Source organism: Herpailurus yagouaroundi, unplaced genomic scaffold (assembly GCF_014898765.1).
Source record: "Herpailurus yagouaroundi ecotype Mexico unplaced genomic scaffold, PumYag 216, whole genome shotgun sequence".
Taxonomy (NCBI): Eukaryota; Metazoa; Chordata; class Mammalia; order Carnivora; family Felidae; genus Herpailurus; species Herpailurus yagouaroundi.
In genome coordinates, this window is record NW_024412447.1 from 349,205 (window position 1) to 372,388 (window position 23,184).

The following is a 23,184-nucleotide window of genomic DNA, read 5'->3' on the forward strand; positions in this document are numbered from 1 at the left end:
GGAGGACCCACTCACTCGAGGTCCTGGGGTTGTCAGACTCGCGGACACGGGAGGACACGCACTGGGACCCACTCCCACGAGGCCCCGGGGTCGTCAGACTCACACACACGGAGGAGACAGTGGGGCCGGGGCTGGGGGAGCAGGTGGGGGTCTGTGTGTAACAGGACCGAATCTCAGGGTGGGGACATGGAACGTTCTGGAGCCGGACGGTGGGGAGGGCTGCACAGCAGCGTGAATGTACTCAGTGGCCCTGTATTTTTTAAAACAGTTAAGATGGCAAAGCTCACGTTATGTATATTTTTGCACAATAAAAACAAAAGAAAAACCCTCCTCTGTTAAAGATTTCAGACCAAAGCCCAACGTGGGAAGAGGTACTTCGTGGCACATTTAATACACATGCAGCGTTGAAACTTCACGGTACGCATGGCGGCTCAGGCATCACAGAACATCCACGGGCAAAGGCAGGGCTGGCCGGGGTCGCCTCACAGTGGCGGCCTCCCAGACGTGCGTAGGAAGGGCAAAATCGGGCTAACTGCACGACCTCGTTCTCATGTCTGTCACCAGGGGCCACCGTGGCTCTCTGTCCTGCCCCCGGGCCTCTCTAGCTCCAGCTGACGCGGACCGAAAACACATTGAAGTGGGGTTTCAATCGATCGTCGACCTGGGCCGGTGTGGGGCCTGTTTGGTTTTTATCTTTCCTGCTCCGGGAGGATGGAGGTTCAGAAAGCACCTGTCTCCCGGGGCAAGGGCTCGTGTCCAGTGGGGCACCGCCGGACAAGTGAGAAGGAGCCCCTGGCCGTCACAACCGTACCCAGGGCGTGTCTGGAAAACCCCTCCTCCCCCTCAGAAGGTCCCCAAGGAGCTGCTCTTCAAAGAAGCGAATATCATGCAGCCCCCAGCCTGACTCTGAGAGAACCGTGCTCCCTGGGTCGTGGAAATCGTCCAACTCCTGATGTCTCCTTCCTGTCCCGGCTGTCCGGCCCAGCGAGGGTGACCGTCTGGCACGCTGGCCATCCCGAGGGGCGAGTCTCTGGAAAGGTGGGGACGCACACTTGACCACATCTCTCCTCTAGGGGCTCCCGCGAGCCTGGGCCCCGGGGTGGGGGGGGCTCGCCTACGGCCAGATGAGGCCACCTCCTGTCTGAGGCAGGGGCTGCCTTCGGTCACTCTCCTGCCTGCCGTCTCCGACAGGACCCCCTGGAAACAGAGGATCCCCGTGGGACACCCCCTTTCACGTCACTGCACCCCATTCAGACTGCAGCCATGGTGGCCTGGCCCCTGGGGCACAGGAGCGGGCGCACGTCCCGACCCGGCCAGCCCAGCACCCCCCTCCCGCCCCGGGCTGGCCCGGACTCACAGCTGACTCCTGCGCCCCCAAGACTCGGGGAGGAGTGAGGCTGGGTCCCACAAGCGGCAGAGGGGAAGGCCTGGGGGGTCTTGAGGGCCGTTTGTTTTTGAAACGCACGAGGTGACCGTTTTTTTCCAAACAGGAGTCCGGAGGAAGGGGTGGCCCCGTGGAGTTGGGGTGCCCGCCCCCACGGCCCGCGGACACGGGAACAGGCCAGCACACGGAAGCAGGGCTGTGGGGCCGCGGGGCTCAGACGGTGAGGGAGATGAAGCTGTTGTAGCGCTGGATGTTCCTCTTGAGGATCTCGGAGCAGGGGCCCAGCACGCGCTCGAAGCGGGGCCGGTCCAGCTTGACGCACTTGAGGGGCCCCCGGGCCACCACGGTGGCCGCCCGGGGCCGGTTCAGCAGCAGCGCAATCTCCCCTGCGGGGGAGCGGGCGGTCAGGGGCCGGGTCCCCAGGGCTTCTCCAGACGGCTGGCCCCCCACTGGCCCCCAGCACGCGCATGTGCACGCACGCGAGGGCACACACACGCGCGCGCACACACACACACACACACACACACACTGACACGTCACCCTTGGAGCACAGCTGGGCACCGTCCTGCCTCCCCGCAGGGACTTGGGTCACTCGGGGCTCCAGGTCACGCCCTCCCTGGGGACAGCCATGTCCGTTGAGGGGGTCCCGGCCTGCCCCCCACGGGCGCCCCCGCAGCTCTCCACCTCAGGGCCCTTCCGGGGCTCCCCTATGAGAGGGCGGGGAACCCACACTCACCAAAGTAGTCGGAGGGCCCCAGGCGCCCCACCTCCACGTACTCTTCGTTGGGGGACCGGCGCTGGAGGACGGAGGCCGTGCCCTGCAGACGCCAAGGGACAGGTGAGGGTCAGCAGTTGGGGGGTCCCAGGAGAGGGGGCATGCCCAACCCCCCCTCCAGCTCCCGTCCGCCTGCTCCCTGTCTAAACCGAAGTCAGGCGTTTCCTCCTTGGAGACAGAAGGGTGTGAGGTCAGAGGCCACCGCAGGCCGGGCAGTGGGGAGAATCTTTGGGGGCACCCCAGGCTGACCTCGGGCTAGCTCCCAAGGACTTGGCGCTCCAGTGGGATGGGCGTGGTCTAAGGTCATGCCCCCAGGGAGCAGCGGGGGCCCCTCCCGAGCGGGGGTGGGGGGTCTGCAGAGGCTCAATGATTAACACGGAGCCCACGGAGCCGCCTCACACGCGGGGAGCCGCAGACGGGCTCTGACCCCAGGCCCCCTCACCTGCCAAGCGCCTCAGGCCAGTCCCCTGTCTGGGGAGCCCCCCGACTCTACACCTGTGAGGATCAGAAGTGAGGCTTTGTAAACTGCCCGGAGCATCCAGTCGGCGCTCAGCCCTGCTCGGTGGATGTGCATAAACAGCATCACTCCTGCAGCTGAGCCCCGCGCGGCCAAGCTGAACAGCCTGCGGAATAACCGAGCCTCTGGGACAGGCTGCCGACGGGGCTGAGGCCCGGGGTGGACGAGGGCCCCTGTACCCTCTGCTGCCCCGGGGCACCCGGGCCCTCAGCCTGTCAGGCGCGTCCGTGGCCCCGTGCCCTGGCAGCACCGACAGACGTGATCCTGATCCAAGTGGGGGGGCTCAGTTTACCCGGCTCAGGTCGCCGGCCAGGCCGGCTCCCGCCTCACCGCAGGCTGGGGGAGACGCCGTGAGAAGACCCTGCTGGTGCCGCCGTGCCTGGAATCTCCGGGCACCGATCGGCAGCCACCCCCCCCCCCCCACCGCCGGCAGCTGGATCCCCGCGCTCACCCCTGCACCGGCCATGGGGCCGCTCGGCTCGTGGGCGTCTGGCGTGTTTATGAAGCCAGCTGATGGATGGAGCCAGACGTCTAAACAGCAGACCGATGCCGCCACTGCCCGGGAGGCGAGGGTGGCAGGGCCTGGAGCACACGTGCTCCCTGCCCAACCCCAGAAGGCACAGAGTCCTGGGCTGGGAGCAAGGCTGAGGGGACTCACGGGCTCCGACATCGTCAGGGAGGCACAGGGAAGGTCACCCCGGCACCGCGTGCGGGCCCTCCGTGCCCTGGGCTGCCGAGACGGGCGTGATTTTTCTCAGAGCCCCGCTGTGCCCACCTAATTCTTTGACATTTATGTCCTATAACTACGGTGTACGTGACCTACACGCCTTTCATTCCCATTTACGTAATTTCCATTTTACAACTGGGATTGTTTTCCTCTTTCAAAACCCCAGCAGTGGAACTGGATGTGTCCCGTGTGTAGAATCAGTGACACTCCAGCCCGAGAGCGTCCGTTCAGATGCAAAGCCAGCTGCAGGGGCCTGAGGGCTCCTGGAGTATCTGTGAGGCAGTGGAACCGGAAGATGGGCAGCTGATTCAGTGGCCCAGACAGGTGTCAGGGCCCGGGGCTCACCCCGGCGTCCTGCTCTGGAGACTCAGGCCCTCATGGTGGCACAGGAGCTGCCGCGGTTCGGGGAGTCGCCAAGTGTCTCCCCTTGCTATCAGCAGGCATAGAACCCACTGCTTCCTCCTGCAGCTTCTCTCCTCAGCAGGAAAACCTTCCAGAAGCTCCCAGCAACCTTCCCTCACACCGCATTGGCCCAAACAGGTCGCACGCTCACAGAGGCCCGGCCGAGAGGACGGGCAGCAGTGGGAGGGGCTGAGGATCAGGTGGTGTTCCCAGGAAGGAGTAGGGATGGGTCTGGGTGGGCCAGCACCGGTCGGGGGACCACCATCCACCGAGAGACCAGCAGCATTTCCTTCCCGGGGGCGCACAGAGCAATGGCCCCGTGAGACGAGGCAGGCCACGACCGTGGACGCTGAGGGGCACGTGCACACGGGTATGTCACCGTCCCAGCCAGACGGAAGCAAGGTCGTCACACATGAGGCAGGGAGAGCCCACGGCAAACACACGGCAGAGGAGCACCACTGTCGCCGGCCGCAGCCCCCGCCTGCTTTGTGGGTAGACGTGACCGCCCTCTCCCAGATGGACAGATGGACAGATGGACAGGGCGCGTGCTGCCCCCTGCGGCTGTGACGTCGACCATGGGCGCCAAGGCGAGGCCCCAGGGCCACGTGGAGCCACCTCCCGGCCCAGAACGTGCTCACGAGAACACGCTTCCTTGCGCTCTCGGGCGTGTGGTTCCGGGGTCTCCTGACCTGGCGGTGCCGGCAGACGCCGTGGGTGCAGACCCTGCGCCCGCGGGGCCGCGGTTCCCACGACTCGCTGCCCAGGCTGCCGACGGGGCTGCACAGACACCCCCGAGGGACCGCCAGCCGGAATGTTCCGGGCCGGAGAAACACTTGCCAGAAGGCTAGACCGTACTCGTCAAATTCCTCTCTCAGTGACTCTAGGCCCGGCCCGAAAATAATCGGGTCTCGCCGAACGCGGCCTGGGAGGGCCCAGGAGAAAAGCGTTAGCACCGGCGGCAGGGGCGGCAGATGACTCCCTCCTTCGGCGCCGTTTCAGTTTTAAAAACCGACGAGATTTCCGTGGCTCAGGTTTTCTCCAGCGGGCGGGTGCGATGCCCACAGTGAGGGGAACCTGTCAGGGTGGCACGCGGGGGGGGCACTTGGGGGCGGCTTCTCCTCCAGGACCCCAGCCGCACACCCTTTTACTCATTCGTTCGGGGGCTCAGTGCCTGCAGAGCGACTCCCTGGACCCCTGGACCCACCACCCCGGGGCGGACGACAGGCTCGTGCGGGACCCGCGTCCGTCAGACCCTGTACGTGCCCCTGAACAACCGAGCGCCGCCAGGCAGGGGCTGGAAAGCCAGGAGAGACGCACCAGCCCCACCTGAAGCCAGAGCTGGCCGACCTCAGCTCCGCGGAGCGCCGGCCACAGCCGCGGGGGGGCCCCCCACTTCCCAGCCTCAGCCTCCTCTTCCACAGAATGGGCACAGGACCGTTCAGCCTCCCGGAGCAGGGGCCCGACTGTCTGCACTTCAGAAGTAGCTCCATCCCCGTCAGATGGGACAGGTGGCCGTGAGGGCAGTGGGCGCTTGAATAAGCGGAACAGAAAACACCCGTGGCTGCGGCGTTCACGAGACGTTCCCGCCCGTTCCTGCCTGACGCCCGGGGACCCCTGTGGACGCACCGCCATCCGTGTTTGTGTGCTTATGCACAGGCAGCGTGCTGCACGTCTGCACGCGCACGGGAGTAACTGAGCCCGCGGGTGAGAGCACCTCGCAGACAGCCCCAGGCTCCCCCTGCATCGGCGAGTGGGCGCCCGTCGAGCTCCTCTCTGTTCCTCCCGAGGGGCCGGGCCGACTCTGCCAGAGCCCCGGTCCCCCCTCCCTGCGGCACGGCGGAGAGCCACGGGGCAAGGGCATCACACCCCGCGGCCGCCCACACCCTGGCCGGGTTCGCGCTCGGGTCCAAAGGTCACCCGTGAGGCCGGGGCCCCAGAGCGTGTAGCGCCACAAGCCCTGGCTGCTGGCGGTCCTTCCTCCAAACCCACGGTCTGTCTCATGCCCCCCAAGTCAGGCGACGTCTGTCAGGAGCAGGGGGAAGCGGCTGGTGACCGATGCTCCAGAGGGCACACACGATGTCCGGGCTGCACGCAGGCGGCCGCACCAAATGTGTCCTGGAGCATGACGGGAGGGGCCTGCGGGTCCCAGCCCACGGCTCCCTTCCCCCCGGGCTCTGCCCCCAACGTCCGGCCGGTTCCTCCCTGCCACCCGCAGCCTCAGGGGCACCGGGGAGTGGGTCCGAGGCTTCCTGGCCACACACGCCCTGCTTCGAGTGAGGGCAGCAGAGAAGGACCACCACCCAGGGCTCCTTCCAGGCTGGGAGGGGGGGCGGGCAGCCCGCTGCAGTCCACTCTGGGGTCCAAAGGTTCTGGTGCTCGGCCGAGCCCAACGGCCACCAGCCCCGTCCCCAGGAACCACCATCTGCAGACTCTCTGTGCTGGCTGGCGGCCTCCACCCGGGGCACCGGAGCCATGGGTAGGCTCCTGTCCCAACGCCTCCCCAGGGGGTGGGCGACCCAACCCAGACCACACAGGGCACCGTGGCCAGCAACTACGCTCCAGCCCTACGCCCGAGGTGAAGGCCTGAGCAAGAAACAGAGTCTAGATGTGCAGACCTTGGGGCAGGGGGCACAGTTTCTGTCTGGGAGAAACATCCCCCAGACTTTCACCACGTCTCTGACGCTGATAACAGATGCCAGGAAGAACCCGTCAAGGAGAAGGCACTTAGGGACGCACACGAGCCCCCGTGGGGACGGCGGTGAAGGGGGGAGATGGTGGGTGGGGAGGAGGCAATGTTTTCCTAAAGACGTTTCTGCGTCACCAGACTTGTTCCAGGAAGTGACACTTCGGTGGCACGATTTTGTTAATGTTTTGTTTTTCTAAGGCTCCCATCGAGGTCTAGCCTCAGCTTCCAGCAAGCTGACTTGTGTGGTGATCCAGAATGTTCTGGGGCAGACAGTGCCAAGGCCCCGAGCCACACGACAGTGCACTTAATCCACGGCGGCACGGAAGGTGACGTACGTGCCCTCACGTCCATGTGCCAAGGCCGATCAGAGCCGAGGGCCTGGCCTGCCAGGTCCTGCCTGAGGGGTCGGCCAGGTGTGCAGGCAGGTGAGCTGGCGAGGGGGTCGTCGGGCCCCTGACGAGGAAGGAGACATCACAGCGGCCCGCACGGGACGGGGCCTGGGAGGCCCCCCTGGCGTCGGAGGGAGGCCGTCCAGGCACCGAGCGGGCACCGGTGTGGGTGGAAGCAAACTCCTTGCACCCGGCAACCGCGCCCCCGGGCCACACAAAAACCTGCGGCTGGGTGTTCAGGGCGGCTACGCCCACAGCAAGCATGCTGCCCCTAAGCAGGCGAGCGGCTTCGCGGGGTCAGGTCCAGACAAGGGGCCGCGATTCTGCGCCACAAAGGACTGCATGCGATCACCGATAACCTGGACCGCACGCTGTCTGATTCCAACGACAGGACGTCCTGGAAGAGGCGGAGCTGCGCAGGCAGAAGACGGGGGCTGCCTGGGCTCAGGGCGGAGGGAGGAGCAGGGGGAGCACAGGGGACTTTTAGGGCGGCGAACAGCGCGAGGGACACGGGACGGTGGACACCTGCCGTCCCACGTTCGCCCAAACCCACAGAACGTGCACCCACCCAGAGGGACCCTCCCGTGAACCATGGACTCCAGGTGATAACAGCGTGTCAGTGTGGGGTCACCGGCTGTGACAAATCCACCATCTGGGGGACACCGATAACGGGGGAGTCTGGGGGGGGGAGCGGGGAATTATGGGAAATCTCTGCCCATTCAGCTCAACGTTGCGGTGAATCTAAAACTACCCCCTAAAAATGAAGTCTCAGGGCACCTGGGGCTTAGTCAGGTGAGCGTCTGACTCTTGAGCTCGGCTCAAGTCATGATCTCGTGGTTTGTGGGATCGAGCTGACAGCTCGGAGCCGGCTTGGGATTCTCTCTCCTTCTCTCCTGCCCACCCCCCGCCCGCCCCCAGCTTGTGAACACTCACGTGTGTGCGAGCACTCTCTCTCTCTCAAAATAAATAAATAAACTTAAAAAAAATCAAATCTTAAAAATCAGAGAGAGAGAGAGAGAACTTCTCTGAACTCCTGCTCTCTCTTATTCTGGGGGTCTGGCCGACGAGCCAGCAAGCACCCGTGACCTCGGGCAGCCCCACGCCAGGCCCGCAGAACAACGGTCTGGGCCAATCGCTATCCCCGGATGCAGACTGGAGGCCACTTCCCTCTGTTGGTTTCTGTCTGCAGAACGTTTCCTGCACCTCAGGCCCCGCCCCAACCTGCCCAGCACACCCTCTCTCCGGCGGGACCGTCCCTGCTACCTCCTGGCCCCAGGGCCCCCAGCTACGGGGCCCTCCTGCCGAGGCCCGGCCCTCCTCCACGCGGACCCAGGGCCAGTCTGTGCCAACGGACTGGGACCACTTCCCTCCTTGGCAAGTAAACACAGAAGCACCCTTAGCTGCTGTCCCCACCCCGCCTCGGCCTGGCACGCAAGGGCATGGCACCAGCCCAGCCACGAACGGCCCTGGGCACAGAAGGACATGCCCACGGGGGAGGTCTCCTCCCTATCCCCCAAGATCCCGGTGAATCGTGCATGCCCACCAGCCTGGTCCGTGTGTCTGAGGGGCCAACAGGGCCAGTCCCCGGACAGACCGTGGCCTCGGGAGCAGCGGTTATGCCTTTGCTCCAACACTGTGGACGTTTACAAAATTAACTTACTAAGAGAGCAGATGAACCAAATCTGGAGTTTCCGTGACAGTGTCTCCCCAGCCGCCAGCCGGTGGGCCTCAGGGGGTCCTCCTGGGCATGCAAAGTCAGGCCCGCCCACCTCCTTGCCAGTTCTGGAGACCAGGAGCCGGCAGTCTCAGGGCCCGGAACAGCTGGGGGCCTGGCCAGTTCTGCACCCGCTCGCCCTCTCTCTGCCCGGAGCCGAATCCCTGAGGAGGCCTGGACGTGGTGGGTCCCACCTGGTGCGCCTGCCGGCTCTTTGGGAGGGAAGTGGTCTAGAGAACACAGGGCCACGCCCACCCCACCGGCAGCCACGGGTCAGGCCCTGGGAGGACCCAGGGGCTTTGTACTCTCCGGGTCTGTCGGCCGGATTTACCAGGCCGACCTCGCTCATCCACTGAGGATGTTTTCAAGAGCTCTGGGGGTCTGGTGTCGTGGGGATTCAGACACAGCAGGTGCACGCACAGAGCCGGGAGACCACCTTGCCCAGGAGGGGCACCGCTCCGGCACAGAGACCCTCAGGGCTCAGGCGAGGCCCCCGGTCTTGCAGCCCAGCCCTGCCTTCCCGGCTGGGCTCCCACCAGACGGCAGGCGTTCATGACTCACCAAGTGTCTGTAGGGCCATTTCCCGCACCTACCGTGCAGGGCAGGCGGTCTCCACCAGCCTCGGCCACACCTCGGGGACCAGCAGAGAGAAGACGAATAAGCAAACCCCACGACCATCTTCCAAAATGGAGCGGAGACCCTCAGTCAGGCAAAGGCATGAGAGCGGGGGCCCGGCCCCACTTACTGACTGGAGGAAAGGAGGCCAGCCACGCAGAGCCCCCCAGCCAGGGCCCCCCAGCCCAGGCTCCCTACGGCAGCTGCGTCTGCAGGCGCCCAGGGCCCTGCACCTGCCTCAGGGGCCCCACACCCCCGCGCAGACACCTGTCTATTCCAGAAAAGCCGACAGGCATGTCAGTCGGGGTTCTCCAGACAGACAACCCATGGGACGTACATGTGTAGAGAGACGTCGAGTCCAGGAATTGGCTCACAGGACAGCGGGGACCGCGAGTCCAGAATCTATAGGGCCGGCTGGCCGGCAGGGGGTATCTCCCCCGGGGGGACACGCGGGTCTTTCTTCTCTCAAGAAAAGCCTTCAACTGACTGGCTGAGGCCCACCCCTTCACTCAACATCAGCTCATGTCCATGCTAGTCCCATCTGAAAAATACCTTTACAGAAACATCTAGACACCCGGGGACCGCAGCTTGCTCAAGCCGACCCATCAAACTGACCCTGACCGCAGGGAGCCGCGGACCCCGGGCCCCTTTCCCGCCATCTCCCTGTGCGCAGACCAGCCCCGCTGTGCGGGGGAGCTCACAGGCGGCCCAGGAACCGGGGGTTAACCCACTCCACTGTGTGCGTGTGCTGTTCGCCAGCTGAAAGAGGACAGCTCAAACCAGACTGGCCTACGCGCCCGAAAGCTTCCGCAAGAACGTAGGCCACCCGCGCCTTGCCTCGCCCCAGGCCTGGCCTGGGGGGGGGTGGGGGTGGGGGTCTCTTCTCATAAGGAAACATCGGCCACAGGATGGTCACTGGGGTTTCCAGAAGTCTCCAACCAACGGAACAGCCGTCAGAGGGAGAACGGCTGACCCAACAAAACACACGAGTAACACTACCTTCTCCTGCTTCGTCTCACGACAGTCCGGGTCGGCTCGGGTCAGATGGAGGCTGGCTTCCCCACCCGAGGCACCACTCAGACCAGGGAGCCACCAGGCAGCTCGCTGGGTGCTGTGGGGGAGCGGGGCTGGCAGGCTCGACCCAGGTGTGGCAGCTGTAGCCAGCGGGCCGCCTCTGGCCGTGTAGCAAACACCCAGGAAGCTGCATTTCAGGCCGAGAGCCTCGATTCCCATGAACCCTGGGATCCCACCAGGACCTACCGGACTGGGTTGATCACAGAGGAAAACTTCAAATACATTTCCAGGAGGGTCGGGTTACATTCCAGAGCCGGTGCACGAGCCCCTGCCCCCAACCACACGGAGGACGTTCCTGCACGGGGCCCCAGGCCCAGGGCAGGGCCCAGTGCCACTGTCACCCCACCGCCCTCCCTCGGCACCTTCTCCTGGAGACCCCGCAGGGAGCCACACAGGCCTGCCCCGGGCACAGCACGAGACCCAGAAAGGTCCCTCTGCATCGTCGCCCATCACCCTGTGTGAATCACAGAGGGCAGTGCCATTCTAGAAAAGAATGAGGGGTGCCCGCTGGACCCTCTTGTGGGACGCACACATGTGCACACATCACGCGGGAGCAAGGAGCAGGACCCCGGCCACTGGGACGCAGGGCGCACGCTTGCTGGCTGTGTGGCCTTGGGCAGAGGCCCAGCCCTCCCCTGCCCCGGGAGGGATGCTGGCCCCTGACCAGGCCTCCCTGACAGGTGCCTGGGGGTTCACACAACGCCCGGCACATCCTGGGCTCAGAAAGTCCCAGCTCACGACATCGGGATTAACAAACCAGGTGACCACTCCCCTCCCTGGAGCTGTGTGAGGGCCCCCCACCCCCTCGCCCATCTGTGCCCATCACACGCATTTAATGCTTTTTTTACCCGTGTCCTTGGACCCGGCTGGGAGGTCCGAGCCTTAGTCCACAGCAAATGATGGACGATTGTGTGGGCTGGCCACAGTTACTCCCTCAGCTCGGAGACCACGACCCCTGAGACCATGAACCTCAAAGCCTGCGAGGCCGGCAGACCAGACACAAGGGCCGGGTGGGGACTGTGGCCTAACCCACCCCTCCAGTCTGCCGACTGTGGCTAGGTGCCACACGTTTACCGAGAAGTTAGAGTCCCACTGCGACGAGAAAGACCTTGATTTTTAAACACTGGTAATTAATTCAAATGTTTTAAAAAACCACCACGCAGATGAATACAGACGCACCTCTGAGCCAAAGTGGCCCCGTGAGCACCAGCTTCTTACGAGTGAGTTGAAACCTAGGGCAGGAAAGGATTTGTGCCTTCGAGCCGGCACCACACCCTCCCCTTGGTCCCACGTCATCAGAGGAGGGGCTCCACACGTGCACCCCTCGCGGGGACACACAGGCAGTTTCAGGGGTTGGTGACTTAGAGCCACGGTCTGTCCCCCTCTCACCGGCTGCTCTCACCTAGGCACCTGCTAACGCCCGGGGACCACGGCTGCTCTCTGGAGGTACAGTGGGCTGGACACCCAAGGTGGGGCGTCCAGTGCCCGGAGCTCAGGGCCCCACTGATGAGCTGAGCCGTGTGGGTGTCTCAGCACGGCCACTGGTACCAGGAAGGAGGCGCCCCACGACCAGCCTGGGTGTCCCGGCGAGTCAGACCCCGCTTGTCCAGGAAGCAGCGAGGACCCTGCGGTTGGTCACATCCAATGCAGATTTGGGGGTGGGGTCCAACGAAGTGGTGGCTGGAGGGACCCCCTCCACCCCCTCCTGGACCTCATGTTCTTAACCGGGAAATGCCAGGCCCGCACAGACCCAGAGAGGGTGTCACATCCGAGGCCACAGCAGAGGGGACATCACCCACCAGCCCCTTTGAGGAGCAGGACAGGACCTCAAGGGCCGCCCCCCCCCCCCCCCCCACCAAGCTCATCACGGGAGGAAGAAGCCGGCGGGCACTCCCCTGGGACCGGCTCCACTCGCTGTCGACCTAGAATCAGAATTCATTCCGTTTTCTCCTACCTTCCCTCTCCCTTCAGAAGGACTCGTGACTCACGCAGCCGAGAACTGCTGGGGCTGGGGTCCTCCAGAAAGATTCACACAGCTTCCAGGGAGCCTGGGGTGAAGGAGCCACATGTGCCCCCCACCCGCAGGCACCATGTGTCCCCGGTGGGTGGGTGTGGGGCTGGGACGGGTGCGGGGCGGGGGGCGGGGGCGGGTTGTGCCTCCGGTGCCCTGGCAGACCCACCTTCCAGAAATTTCAGGCGGGTGGCGGAAAGGGACCCTGACACGCCCTCCCGGGAGTCACAAACCAGATTTGTGTTTCCTGTCCAGGTCTCACCCGTGCCGTTCGTGCTTCGTGTGCCGGCAGAGAGGGCTCCGCGTCTCACCGGCACCGACGACCCGGCAAGGTCCCCTCTTGTTTTGTTTTTAGTTTTAAAAACGTTTATTTTTGGGCGAGAGCGTGAGAGCGTGAGAGTGTGCGAGCAGGGGAGGGGCGGAGAGAGAGGGGGAGGGAGGGTCCCAAGCAAACTCCGCACCGTGAGCACGGAGCCTGGCACGGGGCTCGATCCCGCGAACCGCGAGACCGTGACCAGCCCCGAACGGCTGTCGAGAGTCAGACGTACCGACGGAGCCCCCAGGTGCCCCTCCTTCGTTTGTTTTGGACCCAGAAAGTGGCCACTGGCGCCGAGCAGGGCGTACTTTGCTGGCCGTGCAGAAACTCCAGCGTGGACGGCCTGCTCCGGACAGCGCCGGGCCCCCACGCTGCCCTGCCGAGGCCTCCCTCTCTCCGGCGGCAAGATGCACAGCTGAAGAATGTGTTTTAATGAGCATGAACGTGAAATCCTTCCGCCCCTGAGCGCCACGGGAGGAGGAAGCGAGCCCAACAGGCGGCGGCATACTTGTGGCCCCGCGTAATAATCGGTGCTGCCCCCCGCGAGGCGGGCCCCCCATTCATTCCGGGCAGCGTCTGGGTGGGGGCTCACCCGGGGGTCCCAGCCCAGCACAGCCCTGGGGACGGGCAGCCACAGCAGCTGCTTGCCTCTGTCAGTGACAGGCGCGAGTGTGGCCGACACGGATTACGGCCCCAGCGCCAGCTGTCGCCGGGCCTCGTAAAAATGACTCACGCGCCTCCAGCCTGGGAACCGGGAGCCTCTTTTAAAAACCAACGTCTTCGTTTGAGGTCCTTGTAGATGGGCGCATAGTCGTGAGAGACAGCACGGAAAGATGCCACAGACATCTTTGTCCGCCAGTGACAACGCGCCACAGAGCTTGGGGTGCCACCCAGGGTCCCGACGTGGGTTCCGACTCTCCACCCCCACTGCGCACACGCTCGCGTTCAGTCCGGCACAACGTCCTCCCGGGGCACCGCACGCCTGGGGACCCGACGCTGTTTTCCAAGAGGAGAGTCTCGCTTCCGACTCTCCGGGGCGAGAAGACACGACGGCACGGTGTGAGGCCGTTAGCGGGGCAGAGGGCGGGGGGCTCGGGGTCGGCACACGGGAGCGACGCGGACGGAGCCCCCGTGAGGGCGGCCACTCACCTCCGTGATGATGAAGAAATCGTCCCCGGGCTCCCCCTGGACCACAATCTTCTCTCCGTCCTCAAACTGCACAGGCTCCAAGGCGTCAGCCACGGTCAGGCGCTCCCACTTCTCCAGCGACTCTAGAGTGGGCGACAAGGGGACCGTCACTGCGGCCTCGCCCCTGCCCTGCACCCGAGCGCTCGCTCAGCCAAGTGCCGCGGATCGGCAGCGAGGGACCCGGGGCGCGTCTGTGCGCTGGGAGGGCCTGGGCGCCGCAGCACTAAGTCGGGCCCGTGGGGGGCCCCGGCCAGCGCGCCCGCCGAACACTGAGGCCACGACGCGGTTTGACGCGAGCCTGCTCGGAACCACCACCGGCTGGGAAGACGCTTCGTCACCGCTCAGCTGCGAGGCTCGGCATGGCTTGCCTTCCGTTATTCAGGTCAACACACTTAATTCCAACTCACGCTTCTCGGCACAGCTTTGCAAGCTCCGTGTCCCCTGCCGCCCCTCCCCACACCTCCCCTTCCTGGTCACTGTCCATCCCTAGCCCTCAGGAAGGGGAAAAACACCCAATACGCCCCATACGCTCCTTCTGTAAGAGAATAACGACTGCCTGATTAACTATTTCTTTCTCGGCAGAAGAAACCTCCCCGGCCTAGACTCCTCAGATGCTGCTTAAGTGGGTCAGCGGCTAAAAATACAAAGCAAAGCATTTATTTTAGAACTAGGTTAGGAGCGGGATTTCTCCACTTTAAGACGCCTGCCAGTGCTTCTCGTAGCAAAGGACCGGCTTTCGGGGAGCCGTCAGTGCACGCGCCCCACAGGCCCGCCTGGAAAGGTCTGCAAGGCCGGAGGGGCCGCTGGGGAGTCAGAAGCCGGGCGTTCCCACGCAGCCCCGCACATCCACCGCCGGGGACCGAACAGAGCGGTGGCCTCAGAGTGGCACGAGGGGTGCTCGTCGCAGGTGGGTGCGGGCAGGCCGGCCGGCCGGCCAACGTGGAGGTCTTGCCCGTGGGTTCCGAGGGAGAGCCACGAGTCACGCTGCTGGGGGGACATCTGTCCCCGTGTGTCTCTTCAGCAGGTTTCTCTTGTTACACCTGAAATGTGACACTCCGAGGCCTGAACGTCGACTCGCGAAGCTGCGTCCCGTCAGAAGATGCCAGGAGATGGCGGTTTCTGGGCCCCGATGACTGAACGGGCTCTTCTCTGAGGCAACTCAGGAAACAAGCCCCGGGAGTGGTTTTTCTGCTGTGCACAGCCCGACCCTCCAGGCAGCACGGTCCCTTTCCCGAGTGGGACGGTCAACACTACACCCGCACAGAATGCAAACAGAGGCAGGCGTCCCTCCGCTGTCACAGACGTCCTGCAGCCGGAGACCAAGAGCCAGCAGGCGTGTGGCCTGCAAGCAGGACACAGGGAGGCCGGGGTGGCTTCTGTGCTCACACCCCCCGGGGTTCCGCCACGTTCAGTGCCCCCCAGGGGCCGACTCCTATGTCCGTGCGCAGAAACCAGAACCCCCGGGCCCCGGGCGCACCGTGGCCGCCCACGCTCCTTCCTGCCGGGGGCAGGCTGCCGAGACCAAGGCCCCCCCACCTTCCAATGCCGGAGGGCTCCGTGCAGCTGGGTGACTGAGGCCCAAGGGGTCAGTCTTGGGGTCGCTCTGCCCGACGGCCACGGAGAAGCGCCAGCTGGCAGTGGGTTCATCGGAGGGAACAAAGCTTCCGCGTGCAGCTGAGCAGAGCACTGAGGGCGCCTGGCACCCAGTAAGAGCAGGAGGGATCGGAAGGCGACCGGGGCGCTTGGGCTCCGAGGGAATGGGAGACGGTGAGGGACCAGGGGGCCCCAGGCCCGGGGATTTCTCGTGGGGCTAAAACACCCCTCCTCCCAGCCTCCGTGAGACCCCGAGGACCCGCCCACGAGGCTGCCGAGTCTCGTGTCGCCGAGTGCGACACTGACCCATCAGCACAGCACCCCTTCTTCGTATGACGCGCCCAGACCAGGCACCTGCAGAGACGGGCTCGTGGGCACAGGGCCTCCCCCGGGGGCGACAAGAAGGTTCTGGAACCAGGGAGTGGGGGTGGGGGCACAACCCTGAGTGCAGACGCCCCGAAGGGAAAAACTCTGGGACAGCGGATGCACTTCTACCACAGGAGCACGAGGAAAACAAGACCCTTCTCTGTTCGTTTCGCGGGACCTCAGAGGGTGTGGGGTCGCGCCGTGGCAGGCGCCCCAACCCCGGGGTCAGACGTCCTGCGGAGCCCTCCCTGGCAGGCCTACTTGATTGTTTTTGCTTAAGTTACTCAGATTCGCTACAAATAACTCAAGAAACGGAACGAAGCGTAAAGAATGTGAAAAAGTGCCGAATGCCACCCTACATCACATCGCCTGGCCAAGTGCCTCTCCAGTCGTAGATCCAGACGGGAGGGTGGACAGAAGACGGTCACGGATGCTTTTACAAACACGACCACCAGACGCTTCCAACGTAAAGTCTTAAAGTTTACTCTGCCTGAATTTAACACCAGGCAAAGAAACCAACAGTCTCTCTCTCTCTGTCTCTTTCGAGGTAAGATACTTTCTTTTCCCAAACATTCCCCTAAAAGAGATCACGAAAAACACTGACTCAGTGGTCAGGTTTCACACACATTGATGCAGATGGAACGCCCACTTTTTGGGTCCAAAGGGGTAGGAAACAGGCCATTTCAATTTTTCTTGATGTTTATTCATTTTTGAGACAGAGACAGAGCACAAGCAGGGGAGGGGCAGAGAGAGAGGGAGACACAGAATGCGAAACAGGCTCCAGGCTCTGCACTGTCAGCACTGAGCCTCATGTGGGGCTCAAACTCACAGACCGCGAGATCATGACCTGAGCTGAAGTCGGATGCTTAACCGACTGAGCCATGCAGGCGCCCCAAAAACGGGCCATTTCACGTGGGTCGACTTGACACCCTGAACTGCAGGCAGGCTCCGTGTCACGGGAACAGGTGGCCCCATCTGGCCTCCCTCCCGTGTTGGTTTTCACTCCCCGGTGTGGGCTGAGGAGAGGACACACCCATCCCATCCAGGGTCTTCTGAGCCGGCCTCCGGGGCGCTGGCCCTCCTGCTCTGGGCGCCTGGGGCCTGGCGGGGGCTGCCTCGTGCCCTGCCTCGATCGATCAAATGCCTCCGTGTGGCTCTGCCCTTCCTCCGCCCGCAGCAGCTACACCCCCGGGCGCTCTCCTGGGCTCGGTGACGTGCCCTCCCCGGGGACCTGCTCCGCGCGCGATCTCGTCCATCCGTCATTTGGAAAAAAAGTTATCGAGACAGTAGCGCACGTGACGTAACCCAGCAACATCCGTCCTGCGCAAAATCACGCGAAGGTTTTGTCACGATTGCTTCAGATCCGTTTGTTAAGGTTTTAAAATTTTTAGTTTTGTTATTAGGGAAGCGTGGTTGACCGTAGCCATCACTGATAAAACGCCAGTGCCCCGCGCAGGGCGCCCAACCTGACTTCTGCCTCCCTCCCCGCGGCTACGACGTCCCAGGACCCAGCAAGATGGCTTCGCAGGCCCTGCTGAGGCGGGACCGTCTGCTGCTTTCTGCCTGCCCGCAGCTCTGGTCACTCGCTTGACTGCCCTCCACCCCAGAGGACGCGGCAGGCCTCACGCCGTCTCCACCGCCTGGATGCCGAACACCGCGGTCTCTCTCTGCGCCCTCGCGAGAGACTCCCGAAGACGGTAGGGCGGGGGGCACCGTTGTGCCTGCTCCTCCCGCGACCCTGCGGACCTCCGAGGCTTGGCCGGAACGCGTCTCTCCAGCTCTTTCCTCTTCAGGCCGCTGCTCTCTGGGCGGACGTGTGTCCTAGACGAACCCTGTCCTGGATTTGATTTCTGTTTCTGTGGCCGTGCTCCCTTCCTAACTAGGTTCCTTCCGTGTGTGGCTGGCTCTCAGCTTTTCTTGGTACTTCCGGCACCCATCCCAGTCCCAGTCTGTTCGGCCGCGGTGGCCTTTCCCCCGACGCATCCACGCTTGGTGCAGGGGGTGCGGGTGGGGCTTCCTCCTGACCTGCCCCCCAGTCCTCCGCTGGAAGGGCAGACGGCGGGCACCCCCCACCCTTGTCTCTGCAGCCTGGACAGCGGGCCCCGGGCAGAGGGGAGCCCAGCTGGGAGCCAGGGCTGCTCCGGTGCCGGGTCAGCCCGGCGTCCCTACGGGCTCACACCGCGCAGGGAGGGGAGCGCCCCGATCCTGTAACCTCATCCGCGAGCCTCAGCCCCAGTGCCGGACTCACACGCAGTGGGTTTTGTTTGCTTCTTTTCCTTTCTTGCCCCAGCACGTTCTTCCCCATCCTCACCCAGAAGGCCATGGGGACTGCTGCTGGACAGTGGTTTCCAGAGGTTCCCGGAGGCTCGGCACTCAGCTGTCCCTCGCCCTCCCGAGCGGGGCCCCGCCCGTGGGCTAGCGCTGCCCTGCGTCCTTGCATTTCAATTGATTAAAATGGGACAAAATTAAAATTCGGTTCCTCGGGCACACCAGCCACAGGTCAAGTGCTCAACGTGGAAAGGACCGTCACCACGGCTGAAGGTTCTCCGTGACGGGATCGGCCGGCTGCAAACGGTGGCCCCTGTGTATGTCACAGCTACTCCAAAACACTGAAGACTCTTGCTGGTGAGAGTTCTGTTGACAGTGCTGGAAATCGACTGAAATGCAGCCAACGTGTTTATCAGACCACAGGGCGAGAAAGGGCAGTAAGTGCACCGGGGGAAACCCGCTTGGAAAAAAGAACACATCAGGCCCGGGAATGCTCGACACCGGGGACCATGTTTACTAGAACACGAAATGGGTCTCGAAACTGACGGATACGGAGGAAGGGCTGGCGGGGACACCGAAAGCAGAGGGACGGACAGGCGGAGCACGCGGGACGAGGGCACAGACGGCCCAGGAGAGGATGACCGCGCCCGGCGGATCAGACACAGAGCTCTCGGTGCACGTGGACAGACACACGCACGTGCACGCGTGAGTGTGGCTGTGTGTGCACACGTGTGTGAACATGCCTGGGTGAGTATATGCACATGCACGTGTGCAACTGTACCTCGCGGGTGCATACGCGTGGGTGCATACGTGTGAGCCATGCCTGTGAGGGTTCACACGTATGCCTGTCCCAAACCCACACGTCACCCAGAGGGCTGAACCTTCCAGGCACACGGGGAACATGGAAATGGCTGGACCCAGCAGGCAGGACTCAGATGAGACCGGAGGAAGCTACCGGCACAGGCTCGCGCGCGGCGTGGGGGCCACTGACCCAGGATGGAGACCTTGCTGAGAAACTCCTCGTACATCTTGCGTTTTCTCAGGGTGCTGCCCTGTTCCAGAGAAAGGAGAAGACAGAAAAGAAGGTGGGTCTTTGTGCCTGAATCATGTTGACATTTACAAATTTCCCCCAATGACTCTGAACTCTTAAAAGGAAACCCTTTGTCCATTCCATGTCCCGCAAGCCCCTCAAAGACCCCAGCCGGCACCTCCTCCAGGCAGCTGCGCCTCCCCTGGCCGCCGACAGTGACCTCATCCAGCCCGGGCCAGTGACGGGTCCACACGACGAGCACCCAGCCAACCAGAATCCGGCACTGGGGTTTCCACGTGCTCAAGGCAGATGTCCCCAAGGCGGGATTGCAAAGGGTACTGTCTGAGCCGGGCTCACCGCACCCCCACCCTTCCCCCCAACACACACACACACACACACACACACACACACACACACACACCTGGAGAGGCTCTGGGGCTGGCGGCAGAACTGAGTGTGTGATACGCCAAGGAGGGAGTAGCTGACATGGGTCAAGTCCCCGGGCTGGTCGTGCCTGAACCTGGGGCCTGGTGGGAAGGGCCAATGAGTTGCTTCTTTCCCAACCAAGTGCTGGCTGAACAAGATAAAGCCAGCAGACAGGGCCCTGTCAACCTCCGCGTGAATCGGAAATGAAAGTCCACTCCGAAAAGTAGAGCCTGAACGCGACTAGAAAAGGGCACCCGCACCCCAAGCGAAGGAGGCGGCGGCCCAGCCTTCCAGCAGCCAGCACCAGCCCGGCAGGTAGAGAGCAGTCGCGACTTTATCCCCTTGGCCTGCTGCCCAGGGCCTTTGCACAGTGTACGCACTCCACAACCGGACATGGCTGTGCCACCACTAAGTCCTGTGAAGCACCGCACATTCAGAAAACGGGGACATGCTCTCCACCGGCAGAGCGGCAAGCCTGGTCTGGTTAAACTCAAACGGCCTCCGCCATCACCTGGGACGCGGAAAGGATGGGTCGACCACAGACCCGACACCTGGTATGGAGAGAGGAGAGAGGAAGACAGCGACGGTGAGAATGTGCTCGGGCCCGGGCGGCAGCAGAAACCCAAAACGCTCAGGCCCACCCCAACCTCGCGAGAGTCCCGTGAGACAAGGGCACGGTTGCCCTCATCCCCAGACGAGGAAGCAGGCTCGAGGGGCAAGCAAATGCCTAGACTGGGATCACAGGAGCAGGAATGGAACCCGGGCTGGGTCCTACACATCCCACAGCTTGGTGACGATGGTGGTGGTGATGGTGATGGTGGGGTGGATAGGGACGATGGCGGTGGTGGAGGGTGGAGGGCTGATGGGGCGGTTCGGGAGAGTCCCGTTCCACATCCACATCACCCGTAACCCCCCATGCTCTTAGACCAGTCTCACCACCTCGGGGTCTCAGTTTCCCCAACAGGAGAGCGGTCGGTCAGCACCACGTTCTCCGTGTCTTCGACCTGGGCTTCTCCCTACCTTCCTCCAAACTGCCCACATCCTCACCTCAGCCCAGAAGGCTCCTCGTCTGCTTCCCACTGAGACGCAGAGGGAGAGCCATCAGCCCCATCATCAGAGATGGGGCTGGAACCTCTGCAAACAGGCCCTCGCAGCTGCCCAGACACCTGATCTGGGAAGAGGAGAGCTCAGCTCAGACGTCCCCAGTGCTGCTAAGACCAGCGCCTCGAAGGATCAGCTCTCTCCGTGACCCTGGGGTCGCCACCAGTCTCCACTCTACAGGGAGGTGTGCAGGCCAGGGAGAGGTCGTAACCTGCTTGTGGCCACTAAGAGGCGTGGTCGGGGTCAAAGCAGGACATCGATGTACAATTGGTGTTCATGCCACAGAGATGGAGACATGCTGGGCATCCTCCCCCTGCAGAGGGCACCCACTGCGTGCGGTCCTGGACCGCGGTACTCTGGGCATCACCCCTCCCCTGAAGCGCCAGGCCGCCCGGTGGCTGAGCAGAGCCGGGACCATCCAGCCCTCAGCCTCCGAATTCAGGGGGTCACCACTACACCCACAGCCTCCTGAGGCTCAACCCAAAGAAATGTTGAGAACGTTCTAGAGCATAAGGTCGTTTTCGGACAGGCCCTCTTCAGGTAGGGGTGGGGGGGTGCTCAGTGCCCACAGAAAGGGCTGGAAACTGGGGGACCGGTGGCCCTCCCCCCGCAGGGCCTGACATCTGAAGACAGAGGCAGCCCAGGCTGACACCAGGAGGGCCTGTCCCCAGCGCGCGGAGTGCGCTCAGGAGCCGTGGGTAAGTACAGAGCTCTGCCACCGCCTGGTCGGTGCACTGGAGGCCCGGCCTTCCCATTCTGCAGTGAGAACCTCACGGTGCCTGACACAGGGCACAGGGACCGATGGCAGGCGAGGGCAGCGTTGGGAGGCCGCTCCAAGAGGCCAGCACAGGGAGCCCACTGGGGCGGACACCCCTTGTCTCGTGGCCACACAGACACGGGACGCATAGGAGAAGGTGGGAGACTTGGGCGAGCCAGGATGGGAAGGGCGGTGCTGAGTGTGGGAGGCGCTGGGGGCGGGGGGCAGGGCAGGCCAACGGAGGCTGCGGTGTGCACTTTTCCCCGGCTCAGGGCGTCCAGGACTTGGGAGCTGCACGCACACGTGACACAGGAGGGGCGTCCGGACAGCCCTGGGTCTGATCGCCGCCCCCCCGACTAGGCGTGCGGGCAAACATTCCCACTTCCGGCCTGTTTCCTCGGCTGCACAAGTCCCGCCCCAGAGGGTCCCGTGAAGGTTACGGGAGCCCAGGCCTCCCCAGCAGCACAGAGGCTACAAGGCCCGAGTTCAGAATCCACACAGAGGCCCACGGTCATCCCCGGGGCCCTCCATCCGGCCAGGCCCCAACAGGGCCAGGGGACCCAGCCAGCCAGACGACACAGCACTGAAGGGGCTCCTGCTGGGCCGCGGCTGGTGGCCAAGGTGAGGACGCAGAGCCAGGCGGCCCGTGGCAGAGCCCAGGGCGTTTCCAACACCGTGGCCGCCATTGTGGCCGGTGTGGATGCTCAGCCCGGGCCACCTGACGTCCTCGCCGGCCTCGCCGTGAAAACACATTTCTTCTGAAAAACCACCGATGGTTCCCACAGCCCTCCCAGCAAGGATGCCACCCAGTGGAAGACAGGCCCGACTCTGCCCAGCGACCTCGGACACTAAAGGCCAGCGGGGCTGGGTCCAGCCGTCTCCTGCTGCAGGACAGCTCATGGGAGGAGACCGGCCGCAGCGGCCGACCGAGGCGCCCCCGCCTTGGGGTGGCTTCCCGCTGTGATGGAGACTCTGGGTGAGGGTGGGTGGGAGCCCCGGGGCCTGTTCACAGCTGAGTGGGAGGCAGCTCTGAGAGTCTGCAGCACCCCTCAGTGCAGGAGAGGCTGGCGTGGGACTCCGCTTCCCGGGTGCACGGTGGCCCAAGGACATTCTCCGCGTTCTCCACGCAGGGGGAGCAGCCGGCAGACCAGGACGTCCCCTCGCTGCAGATGGGGGGACAGAGCCTGGCCCGGCTCAGTGGTGGTGGCCAGGCGGGGTGGCCTCGCCGAGCTCTGTCCGTGCCCCCGCACCACACGGAGCAGCAGAGGGAAGGGAAGGGACGTTCACGGGAACTTTCCAGATGAGACGTCCTGAATCCCTGGGGACACCACTAGCACCCTCCCCCCACCCCCCGCGCCCCATGGCGTGTCCCAGCTCAGCGCTAAGCGGATGCACGACGGCGGGGCCACTCTGCATGATGGGTGCCTCCAAATCTGTCCGGACCCAGGACGGATGCTAAAACGGATGCCCTCCGGCAGGACACTCCCTTCCGAGGCGGCCGGCACTTGCCGTGTTCCTTCCCCAGACTCGGAGGCTCTGCGGACTCGCGGCACAGCCGTGGCTATTCTTAGCACACGGGGCTTCAGAATGAAGACAGAGGAAGCGCCAGCTGCCTGGGTGGTTTGGGAACTTCCCTGAATACAAGGTTCCAGCCACAAAAATCCCACAGCCCAGAAAGACTCAGCACTGACGATGGCGAGAAACAGCGGCTTATGCAACACAGGCCAGGTGTGTGTGGAGGGGCAGAGGCTTCTGGGTCCGCTCCCAAGCCTGCCCGGGCCGGGAGGGGGCGGGGTGGGGGCGGGGTGGGGGGGGGGGGGGGGGGGGGGGGGGGGGGGGGGGGGG

General features: G+C 64.0%; 1 protein-coding gene across 1 annotated transcript in view; it reads right to left on the bottom strand.

The window, feature by feature from the left end:
* Nucleotides 1-362: 362 nt before the first annotated feature.
* Nucleotides 363-23,184, bottom strand: part of PRKAR1B (protein kinase cAMP-dependent type I regulatory subunit beta) — a 99,100-nt gene continuing 76,278 nt past the window's right edge. Inside the window, exons 7-10 of the mRNA XM_040455670.1 lie at nt 19,017-19,077; nt 13,760-13,881; nt 2,121-2,202; nt 363-1,770 (exon numbers count right to left, since the gene is read on the bottom strand). Coding sequence (XP_040311604.1) covers nt 1,598-1,770; nt 2,121-2,202; nt 13,760-13,881; nt 19,017-19,077 — 438 coding nt within the window. The 3' untranslated portion in view covers nt 363-1,597. The remainder of the gene's footprint in view (nt 1,771-2,120; nt 2,203-13,759; nt 13,882-19,016; nt 19,078-23,184) is intronic.